Below are 22,072 nucleotides of genomic sequence, written 5' to 3' on the forward strand. Positions count from 1 at the left end.
AAGTGTGTAGACCTATACATAACGTCTGTAAACCTTTTACACACACTAGCCTATCATTTCCCAGCTGACTTAGACTGTGTGTCCTGTGGTCTGTTAATTCATTCATATAATATGAGTGGGATGAGGAAATGAGTTTGTCTGGTGTCTGCAGCCCATGAATATATCTACATTCCCTTTTAATTTCATGTTGCTGCTAGAATCAGTATAATAAATACTCCTTTGCTTCTTATCCAACTGTTTTTGACCTAATATTGCAGTAATGACTCAAATTACATATAGCATGTGATCTAAAAATGTATCGCAGAGTGTCAACAATATAACAAGGACACACTTTAATGCAGTTCAATGCAACAACACTACACGCTATAGCCTCAATATGTCAATGCTAAATTTCTTTACTGACATAATTTGAAATAAGTAGTATTACCAAAGCAAGTTGTACAAGGTTAACAATGCAAGAATAAAGGGTAAGACATAAAATGGCTTACACTTCTACATGATATGCACAACAACATAAGTACTATATACTACATAGTGCTGAAATTAAAGAAAAAAAAACATGATTGCAAGCAAATCATTAAAAAATTGAAGTAATACCATGAGTTATAGTTTAACAATTGAATATTAATGGCGAGGACAGCATTATACTGTATATAGCCTGTTGTGGGGTGGTTGTAGGCTATATGCATTATACTGAAGTGTTCCTGTTATTCCCTGCACTTTTTAATTACTGTTACCTAATTTAATGAGGCCTAGTGTGACCTGGGGCTCATTAACTCGAATTATCATATACAGAATGTGGCACCTGTGGGGGAAAAAATCAGGCTCTGAATATTTTATATAAAATGTGACTTCTGAAGAAACTTTTTTTTATGAGACACAATAGCCTATTTTTAAGTCCTTGCATATATTGTGATTCAGAGGCATGTTTTTCCTTGGGGAGGGTGTAGGTGTTGACGTTGATAATGTATAGGTTACTGTGACTTTAAAGGGGTGTTGGTTCTCGGAGAGGTAGCAGATAGGTTTGATTTAGTCGCTAAGAACACATCGTACATCTCGGTGCCTCTCTGCCTTTTTTTTAAGCAGTGTTGTCTACATTGCTGTCCAGACATTCTGCAAAAAAAAACTGTGCGTGTCAGCTGCTGTACACCCTGCAGGAGAGATGGGAGGTACGACCGCCGTTATTATTCCTACTGTCGTGAGCCTCATCATCATTAATTACCGACACAGCTCATGAGCGGCTTATTCATTATGTTTTCTCTTGTGACAGAGGCCGAGACGCGTCAGAAATTGCTGCGCAATGTGAAAAAAGAGGTTGGTTGTGTTTTATTTCTGCCTTGTGGCGGTTTCAGTGTATGTTTACTGACGCTGTAAGCTTAGACAGTGTGTGTGTGTGTGTGTATGTGTGTGTGTGTGTGTGTGTGTGTGTGTGTGGACGTCGTCCATCGTGTTTTCAGCCACCACGACTACGCAAGAGGCCTGTTTATGATTTAATTGAACACTCGTATGATAACAATAATAAGAATGGATGCAACTAGTCTGCCAGTAAAATTGTATTGAATCTGTTTTTGACTGCTACTGGCTTAAGATGATGATGATGGTGATGCTGATGCTGATGATGACGATAATGATACTGATGATGGTGGTGGTGGTGGTGGTGATGATGATGCTGATGCTGGGGGAAGCACTAGCCTATATACACATATAGTCAATGCACAGATTCATTCTTTTCAATGCGTGCAAACCCTGTATTTTTCATATCCTGAGAGAATCTCACCCTCTCTCTGTAGATATCATGATGAAGCTATAAGCCTTCCCTCAAAAACACCATCATCTCGATGGTTCAAAACTTAAAGCTGTGACCTTGGCATTTGTTTTTATTGGTATTTTAGTGTGCACTCTAGCTCCCATTAAATGCAAAAAGTGCAGTTCAAGCTGCATGTTTTCTTAGATATGATCTACATAGAAATAGAAAGAGAGCGTACCACAGACGCTTCCAAACTGCACAGTGTCTCCATGACTCCCCAGGGAAAGAAAACAAGATGTTTTATTCATTGCTCAGAAAGCCGGGTACTTCCAGGCTTCTCATGTCCGTGCTCCCCCTCACCTGTGAGTCATTGCCTCTCAAACATCTCCGACTCCTGGGACCAGATCCTGCAGCAAGGAGGGGCTTATACAGTAAATTAAAAAGTCAGTATATATGACATGAAATGAAATAATCTATCTGTATCTATAATCTATTCATGCCAGGAATTACACTGTAAGAGGGCTTTCAAGTCAGATATCTTACCACCATTCTGTGCACCATGAGCCTGTAGTATTTCTCAAATGAGCTTGATTAACATACATTCAAGTAAGTTTCCAATGCAACAGCTACACTAATGGTAATGTACCAGACCTAAATTGTGAACAGGGATCTTTGGGTTGTGGACACATTTTAGCAACATACAACAGAATTGCAATATTATTTAAATAAGGCAATGGATTCTCATCTTATTTTACAACAGCACTGTTACTATTCTCTCATTCTGTAGACAGAAAGCACAGAATCTCATATCAAATTCAGTCAGTTTTCACACAGTTGTCTTGCTTATCAGCAGTCATAAACATATTGTACAACGCAACCTTTCTTATCCAGAATGATACCGTTCACAGCTACATTTGCTGAGGAGTAAAACTGATCCAGTGAGCAATATCTATTTCGGTAAAATGTCAACTTTGTTGTAATTTAGCTGCATATTTCAACTAAAAACCATGACAAAAAAAACAAAAAAGAATTTTATAAAATGAGCAACTCCATCTGGACATTAACTTAAAGAGGCACTCCATGGATCTTACAAAATCAGTGTACTCGTCATGGGGAGCATGTGTCTTCTATGGCTGTGGAGGAGCTTTGTCAAGTCTGAGAAAAACAACCCTGACAATACAAAAAAATCAAGGTTATCTTAGGTTTGGCTTGGAAAGCCTGTGTTACAAACTTGGAGCATGGAAGCTCAAGAAATCAAGTTGAGGTCAGGTTGTTTGGCCTTTTTTTCAGGTGTCCTTGTCTATGAAAACACTGATGGGTCAGGAAAGAGATTTTGAACTCAAGGTCATAGGTAGTAGGTGCAGCTTTATGGAGAATACTGGTTCTGGGATCCTAGCACATTGTTCTGTTTGTAGTATAAATGTTTACATAATATGCTTTACATTATGTCTATTCTTAATAGAGGAGATGAAAGCAGAAATCAACCAGTGATTCAAATAAACGCGTTTATACATCATCATTGTCTCTTGTAATGTGTTTCCCTTTTTTTGTTTTCAATTCTTAGTCACCTTATGTAACTGTGTCAGACAGATTGAGTCTTGTCTCACCATGTACCTCTCTCTCGCAGGTGAAACAAATTATGGAGGAGGCAGTAACGAGGAAATTTGTGCACGCAGACAGCAGCCACATCATATCCTTCTGTGGTAAATGTTTTTTCACTGAACACATTTGGATTGCGTTGTACACTGAGCCATCTGGTCAAATGCTCATGAGCTTTCTTGGACAGGTTGTTCCAAAATGTAGGTTACATGCTAAACTGGGCACCTCAAGGCCTTTTCTGTCAGCTTTAATGTTTAACATTAACTGAAGAATGGAGTATGCAAGAAGGAGAGACTAGAGAAAGTAAAGAAGAGAGAAAGTGTGTTTCAGTAGCCCATTTTTTGCCCCAAATAGTTCCGCCTTTTGTATCTAATTTAGCACCGGACATACTTCATTAAATAGTCATAGTATTAGTTGTAACCACATGTACATGTACAGTGCACACACAGTGACATCACTTTGAGTCAAGCCCTGTCACCTCCTACAAGTTCTCTCTCTGTATCCTCACATTGCAAAATTGTCCTTTACTGTCTGTTCAAGCAGTGTAAATCCTAACAATTTATTTTCATAATGGTATTAGTCATGTAGGCTAACACCCCTCAGAAGTGTTGATACTAACCAGGAGTGAGGCGTGTGTGATTCACATCCCTCATATCCTAGCAACGGTAGACAGTGTTGGGCAGATTTCAGTCTATTTCTACTAGTGCCACCTGTGCTTTCCTTTCACCTGTTTTTTTTTCGTAATTACAAAAACGTTACGCCTCGAGGCTCTCGCAAAGAGGAAATTATTTTGTGCTCATGCGATAAAAACAAAACTCAAGAGCAGATAAAAGCAATTCATCTCAAGGAAGCAAAAAACATCAAATATCAACTAATACTCTGTGTGTTTGTGTGTAGCTGTAGTGGAGGCCTGTGTGCTTCATGGACTGAAGCGTCGTATCGCAGGCCTGCTGTGTACTAACAAGGTGGCAGCACTCTTCATGAAGGTGGCGAAAAGCTTTTCACCTGCTGAAGAACTCTGCCACAAGGTCCAGGAGCTGGAACAGCTCATCGAAAACAGGTGAAATGTGAACTTCTGCTTGTGAGAGGCATGCAATGTGGAATCCTTTTGTGCATTCTTTCTCTTAATTGCATGTCTTTCCTGTATGTGGTCTACTTTTATGTGCTATAATGCCTTGACCTGTCATATATCTCTGTTCCATTCTAACAACATATACAAACATCTCATTTGTCAGGTTTCTTTTCTGTTTTTCAGCAAGCAGAACAATTCTTCACTGAGTAACGATCGCAGTCGGCAATCCAAGTTGGCCAACCTCCCTCCTCAGGCACTGAAACACCTGTGGATCCGAACTGCACTAATAGAGAAGCTCCTGGATAAGATTGTCCTGTATTTGGTGGAGAACAGCAGGTACTATTATAGATATTCTTTAATATTTTTATAAATCTTAATCTGCAGAAGATTTTCTCCTCCACTCAAAACCTCAAGCTGTCTGTTTCTATTCCTGTTTCTGTGCATCTCAGCTACAACCTTTTTGAATTTATGCAAAACATTTTCCCTGTGTTTTCTCATGTTGCACACACTGTATGTGAAATCATTGATGCAAGTGCAACAAAATTTCCTACAATTAAATATTTTTTGTGTTTATATTGTTTTCTGCAGTACATTCTATGAGAAAGAAGCCATGCTCATGGATCCTGTGGATGGACCAATTCTTGCATCTCTGTTGGGTATTAATAAACCTCCCTAACCTGTACTAACACTATAACAGCTAAAGCATTTACTTCACTAACTTTCAATTTATGTAATCAGGGTTTTAATTGAAAATATTTGCATTACTTAAAACTAATTAACCTTATTTCACAGTTGGCCCTTGTGCTTTGGAGTACACCAAAGTCAAGACTGCAGACCATTTCTGGACAGACCCGTCTGCTGATGAGCTCGTACAACGGCATCGCATCCACAGTGGCCACTGTCGGCAGGATTCTCCCTCCCGACGACCCGCCCTGGTTAGACAGTCAAGGAATTAATTGCCTTACTTTTTTAACCAACTATACACTATTATATGGAATATCAGGTGTCTAACCTTTTTTTAATGTAATGTCAATCTGTATCAGATCCAGAAGAGACAGTCCAGTGGTAGCATGGATGATCGCCCTCTCATGTGGGTGAGGGACTATGTTGAATCACTCCACCAAAACTCCAGAGCCACACTTCTATTTGGAAAAAATAATGTTCTGGTGCAGCCGGTATGTGTTTTTCTTTTTCAGTATATCTTACTTTTTTTACACAAAAATAACATACATTCTGCAAAACTGTATCTGTTAAATGATTCATATAAACTGATTTGACTGGTATTGCAATAAAATATGTTGCAATTTCTAAGCCTTTACTTGTGTCTGCAGAGAGATGACATGGAGGCCATCCCAGGCTACCTCTCCCTACATCAAACTGCAGATCTCATGACACTGAAATGGACTCCCAACCAGCTGATGAATGGCAATGTGGGGGAGCTCGATTCTGAGAAAAGGTTTGATTGATAGAACCCAATCTAATAAGAACAAAATCTTGTCTTAATGCAGTTGACTCAATATTTTCTCGTGTTTCTTTCAGCGTTTATTGGGACTATGCTATGACTATTCGTTTGGATGAGATTGTGTATCTCCACTGTCATCAGCAAGGTACGGAAATTCCCCTTCTTTTTTTTTTTCTGTTACAGAATTAGCTGCTCATTTCAATGTTTCCATTGTGTTAATCTCTCCAGTGAACAGTGGTGGGACAGTAGTGTTGGTGAGCCAGGACGGGATCCAGAGACCTCCTCTACATTTCCCCAAAGGAGGCCACCTGCTGCAGTTTCTGACCTGCCTGGAGACCGGCCTGCTACCCCATGGGCAGCTGGACCCACCACTCTGGAATCAGAGAGGAAAGGTCGGCATGAATTGAGGATAATAAAATACTTCGTTGGCCTTCTATCTTCAATAATTGACCCAATAATGCTACATTTACAAGCAACTATGATCTGTTGTAACAAGTCTTCTTTATACACTATTTAGAGCAGCATAGAGATCTGCATTGTGTTTTCATTCACAGGGAAAGGTTTTCCCCAAATTGCGAAAGAGGAGTCCACATGGCTCATGTGACTCTGTATCAGATAAAGAAGATGATGAAGCAACCGATTATGTGTTTCGGATCCTCTTTCCTGGCAATCAGATGGAGTTCAGTGAGTGTCTTCAATCTTCCTGTTGTGCCTCCTTGAGTTCATCTAATAAAGAATCATCAGAGATTATATCGGCTATTAAGCAACTCCCTTAATATGTATTTACAAATTAGACAACTTAGATCTATCTGTTTTCCTTGGGTATTGTTCAGTATACATCTTTCTAATTATTTATGTCAGCCGTATGTCCTATCTTTTTCCTGCCTATTTAGTGCCTGTGTCCATTTTATATGATAGTCCTGTCGACAGTAAGGAGACTTTGCATGGACATACAGTCATTTGTCTGCCACATGTCCATCTCCATCTCCATCCTCTGACTTGGTTTGTTTTTTCCATGTTTTTTTAATTATTATTATTTGCAGAAATGCACTTTTATGTTCAAATCTTTTGGAATTTCTGTTGGATTTACTTGCTTATGGTGATAATAGTAACAGCAGTAATGATAAGATGTATTGTGCTGTTTAGTGGCTCTAGAGCTGATGGACCAGGGCATGAACATGTGGCAACCGACCCCCAGAAAGTCCTCGTGCTCTTCCTGCTCTCAGAATGGCTCATCTGATGGCTCTCTTCCTAATGGCTGTAATCAAGAAAGGTATTTCCTAGGGACAGGCTTCACATCTATATTCAGATTAATCCAGTCGCCTGAAGTCTGACATTCTCCTTTTCCATCAGGGCTCCCTTAAAGCTCCTTTGTGACACCATGAAGTACCAGATAATCTCCCGTGCTTTCTATGGATGTGAGTACAAACAACTGTGTTTGACTTTAACTTGGGAATAATTTTATTCTTCTATATAAATTATTTGTTACAGTAGTCCCACAGTGAATAATGAGAACTATTATCTTTCCTCTCCAGGGCTTGCATACTGCCGTCATCTGTCCACAGTTCGTACCCACCTTTCTGCTCTGGTCAATACCATTATCGTTGATCCTGATGTGCCCTGTGACGCTCGCGGAGGCCTCTCTGTGGAGGTCTGGGGCAGGTTCCTCAAGGACAGCTCTGTAAGATTAATCCCTAAACACTTAAACTGTGACATAATTTCAGAGTGAGTTGTTAAATTAAAAAAAAAAATCTCTCGTTCAGGCCTATGAGGAACAAGAGATACACAGGCTTGTGTATTTTGGCGGTGTGGCTCCTTCACTGCGCAAAGAGGTCTGGCCATTCCTGTTGGGACACTACCAGTTCAACATGACGGAGAAATCCAGGCTGGAGGTATTTCTACATGCTGTCAGACTCAGTGTGTAAGATACTTGCGCACAAGCTGGGGTATGTTACTCTTTGTTTACAAAAGTTTTCTGTTTCAGATTGATGAGCAGATGCGCACCATGTATGAGCAGACTATGAAGGAGTGGCAGGGTTGTGAGGCCATTGTCCGTCAGAGGGAGAGAGAGAAACACGCTGAGGCCCTCGCCAGATGTTCGTCCGGAGCCAGTGTGGAAAGAGGACCAGTTCAGCGGGACTCCACCATCAGTACAGATGCAAGTTTGCTTTTTAAGCATGCAAATATGCAGCGTTATGTAACTATTACCACAACATACAAAACATGAAAGGGAACTGTTTGTAGTATTATGAGCAAATGTCTAAGCAACTGACAGTTCTGTTTTTCTGTTGTTTGTGTGATGCTTTTTTCCACTCCAGTCGTCTATAAGTAGCAGTTCAGATCATCAGAATACCAACTCACAAAGTGATTCCAGCAGTAGCACTCAGGTAGTTTCTCATGAGCATGAACATCAAAACAACAATAACTGCTAGTAACCATACCAGTGTTTTTGTAAGTTTTAGCCCTATTATTACAACTTATGTGTAATTTACAATGATGTATTAAGCGTTTTATGTTGATTTCCTACCTTTTGGCAGCCATTGGGTTCCATTCATTTTAAGATGCTATTAAAATTAACTTGCTAGTCATAGTAAATGGTTTTTTTTATAATATTGCCAAAAATCTGATGGTGCCTTACAGGACATGCCTATATCTGACAATTCATAGTTTTCTATGAAAACAGTCAGTGAAACAGGAAAGATAAATCATAAGCAAACATGAACATTGTAAAAAGTTTGGTTGTTTCTTGGATCAAAAACCTTACTTGATTGCAGCTAGCTGTCAGTTGTATTTGCATTACCACTGATATAACTTGATGGAAAAAATAAATGTGACTAAACTTTCATATATAAATGAAATAAAAGGCTGCTTGAAAATTGTTGGCAGTGATGTAAAATGTTTTTAATTTGTGGTTAATGGGCTAACACATACAAAGCCACTGGTGTGATTCTTCAACATTCAGCTGTTTCATTAAATAAATGTCACAAATTTGCATTTTCATCATTTTCCTTTGTTTACCAGGTGTTTGCATCGGTTGAGGCAGTGGATCAGAGTGAGACTGAGCCCAGACCTGAAGAAGGAGAGATACAACACAGTAGTCCAGTGAAGGACATCCCAAAAGACACCGCAGACTCTCCACAGCTTCCCTCCTGCGACCCCTCCTCCCCAAGTCTTTCAAACCTACCTACAGGTTCAGCCAGCAGCCCTCCTGTAACTGAATCAGCTGTTGGCTCTACAACCTCTCAGCAATCAGCAGAAGCATCAGAAGTCTTAAATGAGCAAAGTACAACTGGATCACAGCCAGCGGGGGAGGATGCACTTGACTTGGTAGCCAAGGACAAAGTTTTAGAGACAGAGAGGATGGAGACAGTCTCAGAAAGCGATGCGGTTGAGGACTCTGGAATCAGAAAGTCACAAGAGATATCTGAAGCTGAAGAAAAACCTGAAGTAGTAGAAAAGGATACAACAACAAATGAGCAATCTGAAGTTTCAAAAGCAGTAGACACAAATATGAACTTGAGATCCGCTCCAGAGAATACTAATGTTCTTAAGCTAGAAACAGAGATTCATAACGAGTATTTCCAAGCACCTCCACTCGGGCAGACCTTGACTTTTCAAGCGCACAAGAACAAAGATCATGAAGTAGAGTCATTTTGTCTGCTCACAGCAGAAAAAGATACTAATCCGCCCATTGAAAAAAAGCCAGAGACTTCTGAGAAAACAGAAACAACATCTGAAAGAATCCCGTCAGAAATAATCAAGGCCTGTACCACAGGGTCAGAAAGAAAGGATGCTGAAGTAACAGTTTCTGACTTGGCTGAAACCAAAAAAGACAAAGCTGCAGAAATTCCATTTGAGAAACCTGGATCAAATTCACCTGTCAGACAAGTACTGAATGCTCTTCAGTCAGCATCGAGAGGGAGCCTTTCATTAGCGTCCCACTCTAGGCAGTCTCCAGACACGGCAGACTCAGATGACTCTCCTTCTGCCTTGGAAATGGAGGACATTCCTGCAGGGATAACATGTTTGACCTCTGAGGATATTAAGGCCAGGCCTTTGGCAGGCCTTGCTGCACCCCCTGTCTTGCTGGCACAGAGAGACAAAATGGGATCTGAGGATCTTGTCCTCGATCACCATCTGGACACAGCTTGTAACACCAGTCCTGAGGGCACAGACCTGGGCCTTTCTGAAGAGGAGCCAGAGATGGAGAATGTGCTCACTGCAGCAGAGTCCGCAGAGGTCGGAGGAGACTCCAAACATGACGAATCCTCAGATGAGCAAACCTATTCTGTAAGCTTTACACATGATAAACAGACATGTTTCTTCTTTTAATCATAAACATATACTAACAGAATCCACTATTGTTTTGGTAGCAAGAAACACTGGACATGTACTTGATCAACTTACATCGCATTGACAAAGATGTCAGACGTTGTGACAGAACATATTGGTACTTCACTCCTGAGAACTTGGAGAAGCTGCGTAACATCATGTGCAGGTAAACTTGTTTGATGTATCACACTATTTTTTGTAGGAAATATTTGTGAGATTTGGCTCAACCCAAAAGCTTAAATTAAACACAACGGTTAAGATCTGATTGCCTTTGTAGTTACGTGTGGCAACATCTGGACACGGGTTACGTCCAGGGCATGTGTGATCTGCTGGCTCCCCTTCTGGTTATTCTAGATGATGGTCAGTGAAACTTGCTTTAAGTGCAAATTGTATTAATGTCAGCTTTGCCTAAATGCGCATAAATGGCTAACTTGTGTGTGTGCTTCCCAGAGGTCATGGCATTTAGCTGCTTCACTGAACTGATGAAGAGAATGAACCAGAACTTTCCTCATGGAGGTGCCATGGACTCTCACTTTGCCAATATGCGTTCTCTTATCCAGGTATGTACATCTTATATGCACACACATGCATGCATACACATGTAAGCTGTGGTGTAATGATGAAACTTTGTTTTTACACTAACTAGATCCTGGACTCTGAGCTGTTTGAACTGATGCAGCAGAATGGAGACTATACCCACTTCTACTTCTGTTATCGCTGGTTTCTACTGGACTTCAAAAGAGGTGATGGGAAATACAGGCATCATAATATTTGCTTGAACTGACCATTGTAATGAACTTTGCATTTTACATGACATGATACTGATAGTAATCTGATTTATTACTGTTTTCAGAGATGGTGTATGATGACGTGTTCTCCGTTTGGGAAACTATCTGGGCAGCCAAGTACACCTCCTCTGAGCACTTTGTGCTCTTCATAGCGTTGGCACTTGTGGAGATGTACAGGGACATCATCCTAGAAAATAACATGGACTTCACAGACATCATCAAGTTCTTCAATGGTAAGGTTATGAAATACAAATGCTGCAATATTGTGGAAACTGTTGAGAAACAATTGCTGTTTACCATAGCTTAGTCATAGTTACACCAGACTAATGTACTATACTGCTTAACAGTTAAAGCAAAGTTAACCAGTTGGTTAAGATGACATTTCAGCTATGATAATGTAGGATCATTTCAAAATAGGAACAAAAATTGCTTTAATGGCACATTTAAAAGAAGTGTTCTTGTTAATAGAGCTTAATCAACCCAGTATGAAGAAAAAACAATTAAATGTTGTCAGTATTACTCAGCAGTTGACCTCATATAAGTCACAGTGGTTTACAAATTCTCTTCTCAGAAATGGCAGAGCGGCACAACGTCCCGCAGGTCCTGATGATGGCTCGAGACTTGGTGCACAAAGTGCAGACACTCATAGAGAACAAGTGATCCAGTATCCTGCTGTGTGTCTACCATTGGTTCTTTGTGCTAAATTGTTTCAAAGATACTGACACAGCCACATATTTAATAGTCATGTATAAAAGAGAAAAGGAATCAGTGTTCATGAAAAGCAGTAATTGGTAAGTGCTGAAAAGATTATTCTAAGATAGTTGTATAACAACTTCTTTCCAGTTGCTCCTGTCTATATTCAGGAGATGCAATTATTGCCAGTCAATTTATTTTCAAAGTGTTATTGTTCACCTAGTGAATGTACCCTTGTTGAAACTGCTTCAGGATGTTATTTATTTTGCCTTAAATTTTGCTATTTTTTCAGGGATACAGCAACCAAATTCTTCACTGTATTGTTATTCTACATGGTTGATTTTGTTTAGTTATACTTGCCATACTTGTGATACACTTGAATATATTTTCAGTATTATTATTATTTTTGCTGGAGTTGTAGCTATCATGGTTGAACATCATTAGATACACTTAAATATATTTTCAGATATAGCACCTGGCTGTACTAGATGATTTGGTTTTGTAAATATCCAAGGTACTACTAACCAATCAGGGGTTGGTCAGTGCTGGGTTGTGTCCAAGTAGCATGTGTGGTCACTGGTTTGCTTGTCAATTAGCCATTTTGAGGGCCGCTTATGGCCTCTCTGAGGCTTGATGGCCCTTTTCCTGCATCTGCCTCTGATGCATACAAGCTTGCAGGAAATCAAGACCAAACCTCGTCAATTCCGTGCAGTCCAGCATGATTGCACATAGTTTGCATATCCAGTATCACCATTCCCTCTGATGCCCGACCAAGTTCTCATACTGTGTGCTCCTCCTATCTCTATGTATGGATTAAGATGTCATTTGGGCAGCTTAATTTCATAATTTCCTTTGTTTTTGTGCACACCAGTGACTGAATGGTTAGTAGATTCCTGTTTCTGGAATCAACTCATTGTTCAAATGCTTAATACATACATCCTGTACATTTTTCTTCCCTTAAATAACTCAGTGCTGCTCAAGCTGAGGAATTCAGCTGTTGTCCTCATGACTTTCAAGACAAAAACAGATGCTGTTTCCTTGCAGCATTGTGATGGTTCACTTCGAGCTGGTGGTGAACTCAAAGGGGCGTGCAGTGAAGGCAGCATGCTTCCTTTGCACTCTGCACTTCTCACACTTTCACCTCAAGATCAGTTTCATAGATTTCTGCCTCTGTCTTGCTCTGCCGATCTTGGGTGCCTTGTCATAAACACGCTCTAGTTAATTGTTTCTATGTGTAAACTTTTGGCGACAAGTCTTAAAGTAATTGTTCAAGGAGTGATTGCATTTCTCTTCACTATTACCTCAAGATCCACATGTTCATATCTGTTGATAAGGAGCTCTGCTTGTTAACCACTTAACCCTATGGCTCTTCCATTTCTCAATCTACATCTTCCTCATTACATTACACTTCCTCGTTACATTTTGTTTTCTGTAGAACTGGTGTGCACCCAGGAAGCAGCCTCCACCCTGAAGGGCTTACATCAGTAACCCCTCACTATTACAGTGCTGACTTAAAATATGGAAATCCATATGAAAATATGGATTCTGCCTTGAATATCAACTTATTACATTTTAAGGGTCAGTTCAGTGGTAGCTAGTCAGTGGTTTGTACCCATGAAGATATTTTTTGCTTTATGTGCGTAGGTTTTGAGATAAACACCACTGAATCTCCTGCCATTAACCAAATACACTGGAGGTGAGTGGAATTTCAATTGTCCTTTAAGGGCTGAAAAATACAACTTAAAACAGTAACCATGCCCTGGAAACATTGATGTTTCATGATGAACAGTTTAAATTTGGATTTTTGGGGATTGTATCAACTAATTCCAATGAAATTGCAAAAATTTCAGCAATTAATATCTCAAAATCTCAGTAGATAAAAACAAAACTATCTACATGGCTCAATATCAACTAAGTCAGAAAAGGTTTTATTGGTGCCAGTCAGTTACAAAACAGCCAAGACACACCCATGTTTGGTTCACTGTGGCTAAAATTCCAGTTTTTGATATCACTGCTAACATGTCTCCATATGGTCTTCTAAAACATGCCGGAGTATTGCTGTTTGTGCATTGCTGTGTTCGTTGTCAGATTTACTGTAAACAATGTGCTCAAGACCTATTGTACAAAAAAATTAAGGTAGTACATATTTATTAAATGCAATACAATGTCTGTATATGGGCTTTATCTGATAATTATTAATCGAAAGATTTAAAAAAAATGCCATTGGAAATAAATATATTTTTATTTTTTTCTGTCTTCTCAAATTGTCACCTGGTATAATTAATTTATTGTGTATTAAATTATTATATTTTGCATTCCATGTGCCTTGTGTATGTTTCCAGAAAAGGTTTTTCACATGACACACATTGCTTAAAAACTAAACACACACGTCTTCAAAACATCTCATGTAAAAGTCAAATGTAAGAATATAGAGATGTTAAATCCATATAAGTTAAGCATTATTTGTTTAAAAAGCAGCAATGCACTGCCTCATTATAACGTGTTAGTGTTATATAACAGATTTGGGTATCCTAAGCAGTACAGCAGTACAGCCATAGCATATTTAGCATTAATTTAATGTTCAATTAGTTCAGTTATATCTCTTCTGAAAAGTTTGCGTTAAAAGTTACTTTTTTAAGTATTGTAATGACCTATTAAAATTGTTTTGGGACAATGAATGAAACAGTCACAGTAAAAGTTTGCATTTTATTGGTAAAGAAAAAAAAAAAACAGATGCATACAAATCAAGTCCACCTACAGGTCACCTCGGTCAGAGGCTCATACGTTAAAAAAATAATCTGACAGGTGAGGCTCACAGTCAACATGTGTCACTACTCTAAAAGGCGTACTAATTTTACACATCTTGAATCAGAGGAGGATATTGATTAGCTTCACAGGTTCTTAAATTGGCGGTTCGAAAAACTTCATATTCATAGAACTTCCATACAAGGCTACAGATAGGACACACACAAAAAGGAAAATTTAAGAAGCAGTATGACGTTTTGTCTGATAGCTGCAGAATTGTGTTATTTGTTTTGGACAATATAATATAACCTGTTTGTACTGGTTTCTGTCAACGTTTGACATTACAACCCAGGATTTCTTTATAAAAGACACCTCTAATTTGTTATAAAATAATCAAATACAGTTATTTTGCTTAGAAGAGGAAAATCAACAATCCTGCTTTCACATAACACATATGGGTGTTTGAAAAACAATGTTAAGGCTGAGGGGAGGAGCACGGGATCCTGACCATGGAATGTATGTAGCAAGAAATAATGGTGTTTCCTAGGAGGAGACCCGGGGCTTAAAAAAAAAAGCAGGTAGAATTAAAAAACATTTCCCCCAATTCCTCTATAAATGATGAGCCTTTCTACCGATAATGACGTGGTGGTGGGCTATGGTGCTGTGGGGGGTGCCTCCTGGAGGGTGGACTATGGCGCGACATAGCGTGGCGTGGAGGCGACTGATAGCGCGGAGGGGGGGATCCTCTGTTATGGTAGGGAGGTGAATAGCGACCTCGGGATCTGGAGCGGGAACGTGACCGACCCCAGCTGGGAGTGCCTCTCTCCTCATAGACGCGGATGTATGCAGTCTCACCCTACAAGAACGAAGAAGAATAACATTTGTTACCATGACAATCTGAAAGGATGAGGGACAATTAAATCCTTATCATCACTGGCACTCACTTGATGTGAACGGAACTCCGTCCGATCCAATCTGCGTAGCGCGTACTCCATGTCCTCTCTACGGAGGAATTCCACCACACCTTCTCCATCTCGCTGCACGTCTGCAAAACAAACATCTCCTGCCTCGCGCATATGATCCTTCAGATCCTGCCAGCTCCCAGTTGGTGGTAACCCTGGAATGGGAAAAAAGACAAGTGAGATGGGGACAAAACTTTCTCACCTGGCACTTTAAACCTAAAATCACTGCAGGGACAGATTTTTATCAAGTCTGAACTTCATACCAACTGAAGTTTAAAAGCTAAATGTAAAAAGAGAAGTGGGAAGAACTTGGCTTTTGCGAGTGTCTTCTTAGTAGTTTAATTGGTTGATTGACAGAAAATTACTACACAAATATTTTGATAATCAATTAATCGTTTCTGTAATTTTCAAGCAAAAATGTCAAACGTTCACAGCACCTCATTTGTGAGAATGTTATGTTATATTTCTAAATATTTATTTTTGGACTATTATTCTGACAAAACAAGACAATTAAAAATGTCACCTTGAGCTTAGGAAACTGTGATGTGATTTTCCACTATTGTGTGACATTTTATACAAAATGATTTTTAACAGTAAATTATAATAATATTTATTGATAATGAAAATTATTAGTTTCGGCCTGAGCTTGGTGTGTAAAAAGGAACTAAATAATGATACCTCTGAGCTTCACTGGTTGCTGTTATGGAGAAGATGCCATTCATAATATCAGTAATCAATTTATCAATTTAGTAATCCTACAGTGTATTCACTGAAACTGAATCATTCTTCCATTAAATTTTTCAAAACTTTAAATATCTACCTTCTTTTGCAATTACAAGTGCAGGCGACAAAATTTTAAGTTATGCAATTGTCTGTTTCTCATGGCAATGCTCTTTGGAACTTGTAGATCTTCTACGGTATTCTTCATAGTCATTGACTTTTGTCCGCCAGTACAGTAGTTCATTATCAGTCCTTATAACACAATGCAGAGAGTTAGATTGAACTTAACTGTCAGTTGGGAAGATGAAAACAAAGTATCTCTCTACAAGTATCTCTCTACCCACTTCTCCACTCAATACTCATAAGGTTTTGTTCCTCATGTTGACTTTGACTGAGAGTTAAGGGAATGTAATTGTTCAGATATAAAAGGCGTAAAATATAAGACAATTTAAATTAAACTATTGCGTGAATGTTTTAGAAAGCTCCAATATTTTTATATCAGAACCCCACAGTGTTGTACTTCCAGGGTTCTGATCTCATATGACCGGTCAAGTCAGACAACTAGGTAAACCTTAGACCTTTAAGGGGTTGGTCTATAAAGGGGTTGGTCTAAGATCAGCAGCCCAATTCGAACAGTTTGTAAACATGAGATAAATGTAGCACACAGCAAATAATTCATGATATACAATGACAAAATTACACCTACCAGTCACTATAGCCGGTGTTTTGGGATTATGCAGCCAACATGACCGGTTTCAGTAAACTGTTTTGTTTTTCATGACTTAAGGAGCTGACTTGACCTCATCCACTTAGTCCCCTTCACCTCCAGTCCGCCATGAGAGAGAGAAACATATCTGCCTACGACTCATGACGTCCATCTACTAGTCCCCTTGTCCTCCAGTCCGCCATGAGAGAGAGAGAGAGAGAAACATATCTGCCTACGACTCATGACGTCCATCTACTAGTCCCTTTGTCCTCCAGTCCGCCATGAGAGAGAGCGAGAGAGAAACACATCTGCCTACGACTCTTACGTCCACTTTCCTACCAGTCTCCTTGACCTCCAGGACGCCGTGAAAGAGAGAAAAATATTAACTGGCTATGACTCATGACGTCCACCTACCAGTCACTATGACCCGGAATTCAGATCTTCGAGTTGGGGGTCCAAACCTTCCCCTAGGTCCTCCTCCTCCACCACCACCTCCACCTCCCATAGGACCAAATTTAGCCCCAGAGGATCGAGGATACTCTACACGCAGCTTGGAGTCTCCATATCCATATCCATTCCTTCCATAGACAGCATCATCTGCATCCCTAAGAGAAGAGAGCAAAGAACTCCTTACCAAAGAACGCCTGTTTCACTACCGGACATAGACCTGGAAATGCCGTCTCCATCCATTCCCTGCTGGCAGTCACTTGAGATGATATATATAGATAAGGTATCCAACAAGGGGAATGTGATTCGACTTGCCAAAGACCATCCCAGAAACTCACCGTGGGTCTTCAAATCGGACAAAGGCAAAAGGGATAGTGCCTCTATTGTTCTTCAATTCAATATCACGGATTTTTCCATATTTGTAGAAGAGATCCTCAATGTCTCTCTCCTGGACATCCATGGGAAGATTCCCCACATAGATCCGGCCATCCGACATGGTGGTTGAGTGAGTGGCACTGCTGACACAGAATGGGGGGCACCTGCAGACTTTAAGATCACTTCTTGTTTTCACAATTAGCTGTGGAAGTGGTCCTTATCCTAATCCTAGTTCCAATCCAAAACTTAGTCCATCCGCCTCCAATTCCTTAATTTAGACAAAAATAAAACTCTAAACCAGGGATGCAGGCATGATAGTAGTAAATGATGAGCTCAAGACAAATGGCACACGTCCCCGGATCCAAGCCTGAAAGCTTTAAAACACAGGGTAATGAAGGTAAAACAACCTGAATAAATGGTAAACAGTATTATGGTGCTTGAAATGATGAGGATGATGTGAAGAAAATCTACTGGAGGAAAAACCTGTAATATACCAGAGTAATTCAGTGTGTGTGTGTGTGTGTGTGTGTCTGTAGACATTGATATGTACAGATGGGTGAAAAATTAAAGGAACAGCCAAGACATTTTTTGACAGCTCTCCAAAACTTCCTATAGTTATTGAGATGGGTTGAGATCTGGTGACTGAAGGCCACTGCAAATGATTCACATCATTTTCATACTACATTAAAGGTCCAGTGTGTAGGATTTAGTGGCATCTAGCAGTGAGGTTGCAGATTGCAACAAACCCTTTCCAAGCGTGTAAAAGAACAGACGGTGGTCGTGAAACTAGCGAAAGACCATCTCTAGAGCCAGTGTTTGGTTTGTCTCTTCTGAGCTACTTTAGAAACATGGCAGAGCAACATACTCCATGGAAGAGGACCCGCTCCCTAAGTAGATATAAAGGGCTCATTCTAAGGTAATGAAAACACAATGATTCTTATTATCAGGTGATTAGACACTAATTAAAACATACTAAGATATTGTATCCTTTCAGCCAAGTCTGTTCCGCTAGATGCCACTAAATTCTACACACTGCACCTTTAAACAAGTCTGTCACCCGTCATATCCTATATGCAGGTAACTACATTTTCACTCTTTTATTCAGGTTTTTCCTTTAGTTTGTCACCTGTGTGTATATTAATTTCTAGCCAGAAAGGTAAATCTTAGACATGTACCAGCCTGTACTTAAAAATGAAGGTGCTGAATCTTACTCAACCTTTTTACCATTATCTTGCAAATCTCAGTAACAAAATCTACAATATAATATAGTGCAACACAACATCAACACTACAGCCTGCAATATGTCCATAAATTTTAGTCAACACATCTCTAATAATGTCCCTAACTAAATAAACATTTTAAACTTCAATTAGTAGTCTTACTGAACTGCATTAAAATTTGCAGGTGTTTCTATGTTCCTGGTCACTTGAGTAATTTACATAGTATTATGACAAGATAATGCACTAAAAATAATAATAATAGTGGTAAACGCACAAGAGAAAGATATTTACCTTGCATAAAAGTAACAAATAACACTTGATCAATTCAATACGTTTCGGGGAGGCTTGAAACTCGCACGTTCACGGAAATACAAGCAAATAAAGGTTAAACTTGATGAACCGACCGATCCTGTTTGCTACCTGCAAGCTAAACGGGGATGTTGGCGGGTTGCTAGGTGATTTTAATACTGACATTAGCTACTATCATAAGGGCTCCTGGTAAACATATTTGTTTTAATATTAGTTGTAAGGTTGAAAATGAAGGCTAGCGTGGTTACAAGGCTTTCACTATTTGCCTTGATATCAGACAGGTATCTATATCGAAGCTAAGCTAAACTAGCCCGCAATTACCTAGCTAACGTCGATTACTGTAAATTATGCCTTACAAGCAGCATATGTACTTTGACCTCCATCTGATTTAGCGCCCATACAGCAGAAAATATTCTGACTTTACGGTTTAGCTTGGCAGTTGAGGCTTGAAAGCGAACGCCGTATTAAGAAATGTAATAATTACAGGGTAACAGGTCGGTCTCTTTGTTGATAATGTAAGGTCAGCTAGCTGAGCTAAGCTAATGCACCAGTGTTTATCACACTCGAATATACAAACAAATGGGCAATTTGCATTAAATGCGTGCAATAAACAACACTTAAAATAACAGTAGATGGCGATTACCTTCTATAGCAAGCAAGAGAGCCTTCTTTTGTAGATTTTATGCTACCAGTTGTCACGCTGTGCTGCTTCCGTGTTGGCTAGCAACATTAGCAAGCGGCTAGGTGACTTCTTCTTCCGATTTCCGGCAAACAGTAGTTACATTTAGCGCAGTGCTGCCTCCCGCCGGAAGATAGAGGAATCCTTCTTCCTCATGCTCCAAACCAGGGTCGACTCTGGCTATCAAAGTGCCCTGGGCGAGATTTTGGATTGGAGACCCCAAAAAGTGCAACAATAGCACCTCCAGTACAAGAACTTCAAATATGAATTCATACTAAAATGAAGTGCAACAACGCTATCTCCAGCCCAGACAATCCCCCCAGTCCTTCAGACAAAAAGGCAAGTGGGTGTCATAGTGCCATTCAATGAGTGTTTTGTGGTATGACTTGAAGCTTGGCTGTTGAGTGAAAAATTGACCAATCAGTAAGGCTTTGAAAAATAAACCAGATCAAAACTCATGCAAGTCTGGGGGAAAAAGAGAGGAAAAATACTAAGAAGGGAGCTCAAGTGCATATTTACAAAAGTTGTATACAAGCACAGCTGTCGGTAAAAAAAAAAGATCCTCCTCATTCGATGCCTCCTGTCTCATTTGGCACCCTGGGCGACTGCCTATGTGGCCTATGCCGCGGGCCGCCCCTGCTCCAAACATTAGGTTTTGATGTCTAAATTCAAAACCAACACCGTCTTACCATCAACGGGCTTCCAGAGCAGCTGCTGAAATAGTAAATGAATATCACACATATCACAGTGCCCATGGTAAAGCAAATAGATGAGATAAAAACATGATATCCCATTGACCTCCATCGTGTATCTGGAGTGGCAGTGTCTCTATCAGTCAGTGTAACTTAGCAAGCATGACTTTATTCAGTCAACAGATGCCTCTCCACTTTATTCCATTTAATGCTCTTTTCTCATCTCTCGTCTCTTGTATACCTTCTCTCCAGAGGCCCTCTAGTCCTTCCTTTTAACATCCTGATGGCTCCATCCTGTCCTGGTTGATTTTCTCTGAAGGTTACAGGAATGAGGTCTCTAGATGGGTTACACAACCAATTATATAAAACTCTCTTGAAGCCACAGGCACTGTCTCTTTTTATTTCTGTCACTATTAGATAATGAAACAAATGAGAGTCTGCTCTAGTGGTGGAAATAAACTAAATACATTTACTCAAGCACAGTACAATTTTGAGGTACTTGTATTTTATTTATATAACTTTACACTTCCACTCCACTACATTTCAGAGGGAATCACTGTGCTTTCTACTCCACTGCAATTATTTGACAGCTTTAGTTACTTTTCAGTTGTAGATTTGACACAATGGATAATATAACAAGCTTTTAAAATACAACACATTATCAAAGATGAAACCAGTGGTTTCCAACCTTTTTGGATTTTGACGTCTTACAGAAAGCAGTGAGTAGTCAGGGTCACATTTCAGATGTCTATGAGTTATTAACAGCTCCACCAAACAGTGATTTTTCCCTCTAAACTTCTCACATGCCTTCATTTCAATAAATGTTCAAATGACCCAATATTTCACCACAAATCAAAGATTAGAGAAAAAGTCCAAGAACTGACAACAGATTTGTGTATCAGAACTTTGTTTTTTTTTTCTTTCCCCATTAATCATCTCACGATCCCTGACATTTATCTGGTGACCCTTTGGAGGGACCCAACCCCTAGGTTGGGAACCACTGGACTAAACTAGCTCCACCCCCAGCAGCTACAACAGTAACATGCTGTTTACACACTGATGTTTCAGTATTAATAGTCTAATGATGTCACATATAATAATATATCAGTCAAAGGGACCAAACAAGTACTTTCACTTTAATACTTTAAACACATTTTGCTGCTAATACTTATGTACTTAAGTAGGATTTTTAATGCCGGACTTTTACTTGTAATGGAGTATTTTTACATTGCTGTATTGGTACTTTTACTTAAGTAAAGGATCTGAATACTTCTTTCATCACTGGTCTGCTCAAAGGAGACATACAACTCTTAATGGAAACTATTGGTAAAATCTTACAATAATATTGCATCACAATTATTACTTTGCTAAACTGATATAAACAAACCTTACAACACAATAGGAAACAATCTAATAAAACCATCTACATTGAGAGAGGATAACTAATTCTGTCGATATACATGTGTAATGTTAAGGCAGAGAGTTGTCATCAATCACTGTATACACAAATTCTGAATGCAGACA

At 39.5% G+C, this 22,072-nt stretch overlaps 2 protein-coding genes across 7 annotated transcripts; one reads left to right on the forward strand and one right to left on the reverse strand.

Moving 5' to 3' along the window:
• Positions 1-999: 999 nt before the first annotated feature.
• sgsm1b (small G protein signaling modulator 1b) lies at positions 1,000-13,962 on the forward strand. Of its 2 annotated transcripts, XM_067575161.1 has the most exons (25): positions 1,000-1,169; positions 1,271-1,314; positions 3,375-3,450; positions 4,244-4,406; positions 4,602-4,754; positions 5,007-5,074; positions 5,211-5,353; positions 5,462-5,593; positions 5,750-5,874; positions 5,958-6,025; positions 6,109-6,272; positions 6,435-6,564; positions 7,027-7,153; positions 7,234-7,298; positions 7,416-7,561; positions 7,644-7,772; positions 7,865-8,038; positions 8,199-8,267; positions 8,902-10,170; positions 10,254-10,378; positions 10,490-10,572; positions 10,663-10,772; positions 10,859-10,955; positions 11,066-11,233; positions 11,572-13,962. In XM_067575161.1, the coding sequence occupies exons 1-25, from the start codon at positions 1,163-1,165 to the stop codon at positions 11,658-11,660; spliced, it is 3,924 nt and encodes a 1,307-aa protein (XP_067431262.1). In that variant the 5' UTR covers positions 1,000-1,162; the 3' UTR covers positions 11,661-13,962. The 2 variants fall into 2 exon arrangements, with proteins under 2 accessions (XP_067431262.1, XP_067431261.1); XM_067575160.1 differs by lacking the exon at positions 1,000-1,169 and having other exon boundaries at positions 1,252-1,314.
• A 417-nt stretch (positions 13,963-14,379) lies between these two features.
• srsf9 (serine and arginine rich splicing factor 9) lies at positions 14,380-19,954 on the reverse strand. Of its 5 annotated transcripts, none has more exons than XM_067575122.1 (5): positions 19,821-19,954; positions 17,612-17,788; positions 17,241-17,431; positions 15,383-15,555; positions 14,380-15,294 (listed from the first exon to the last, which is right to left on the reverse strand). In XM_067575122.1, the coding sequence occupies exons 2-5, from the start codon at positions 17,767-17,769 to the stop codon at positions 15,067-15,069; spliced, it is 750 nt and encodes a 249-aa protein (XP_067431223.1). In that variant the 5' UTR covers positions 17,770-17,788; positions 19,821-19,954; the 3' UTR covers positions 14,380-15,066. The 5 variants fall into 5 exon arrangements, with proteins under 5 accessions (XP_067431223.1, XP_067431221.1, XP_067431225.1 ...); XM_067575120.1 differs by having other exon boundaries at positions 17,612-18,022; positions 19,821-19,953; XM_067575124.1 differs by having other exon boundaries at positions 17,612-17,791; positions 19,821-19,944.
• Positions 19,955-22,072: the final 2,118 nt, after the last annotated feature.

The sequence above is a fragment of the Thunnus thynnus genome, chromosome 19 (genome assembly GCF_963924715.1).
Source record: "Thunnus thynnus chromosome 19, fThuThy2.1, whole genome shotgun sequence".
In the NCBI taxonomy this organism is placed as follows: Eukaryota; Metazoa; Chordata; class Actinopteri; order Scombriformes; family Scombridae; genus Thunnus; species Thunnus thynnus.

Excerpts from the sequence above, each read along its gene's own strand:
- srsf9 (XM_067575122.1), bottom strand. The coding sequence starts at position 17,769 with ATGTCGGATGGCCGGATCTATGTGGGGAATCTTCCCATGGATGTCCAG. Across the intron at positions 17,432-17,611 it reads GTCCGATTTGAAGACCCACG|GGATGCAGATGATGCTGTCT; the intron begins GTGAGTTTCTGG and ends CTCTTCTCTTAG. Across the intron at positions 15,295-15,382 it reads CGGAGTTCCGTTCACATCAA|GGTGAGACTGCATACATCCG; the intron begins GTGAGTGCCAGT and ends TCGTTCTTGTAG.
- sgsm1b (XM_067575160.1), top strand. The coding sequence starts at position 1,252 with ATGTTTTCTCTTGTGACAGAGGCCGAGACGCGTCAGAAATTGCTGCGC. Across the intron at positions 1,315-3,374 it reads TGCGCAATGTGAAAAAAGAG|GTGAAACAAATTATGGAGGA; the intron begins GTTGGTTGTGTT and ends TCTCTCTCGCAG. Across the intron at positions 10,573-10,662 it reads TCTGGTTATTCTAGATGATG|AGGTCATGGCATTTAGCTGC; the intron begins GTCAGTGAAACT and ends TGTGCTTCCCAG.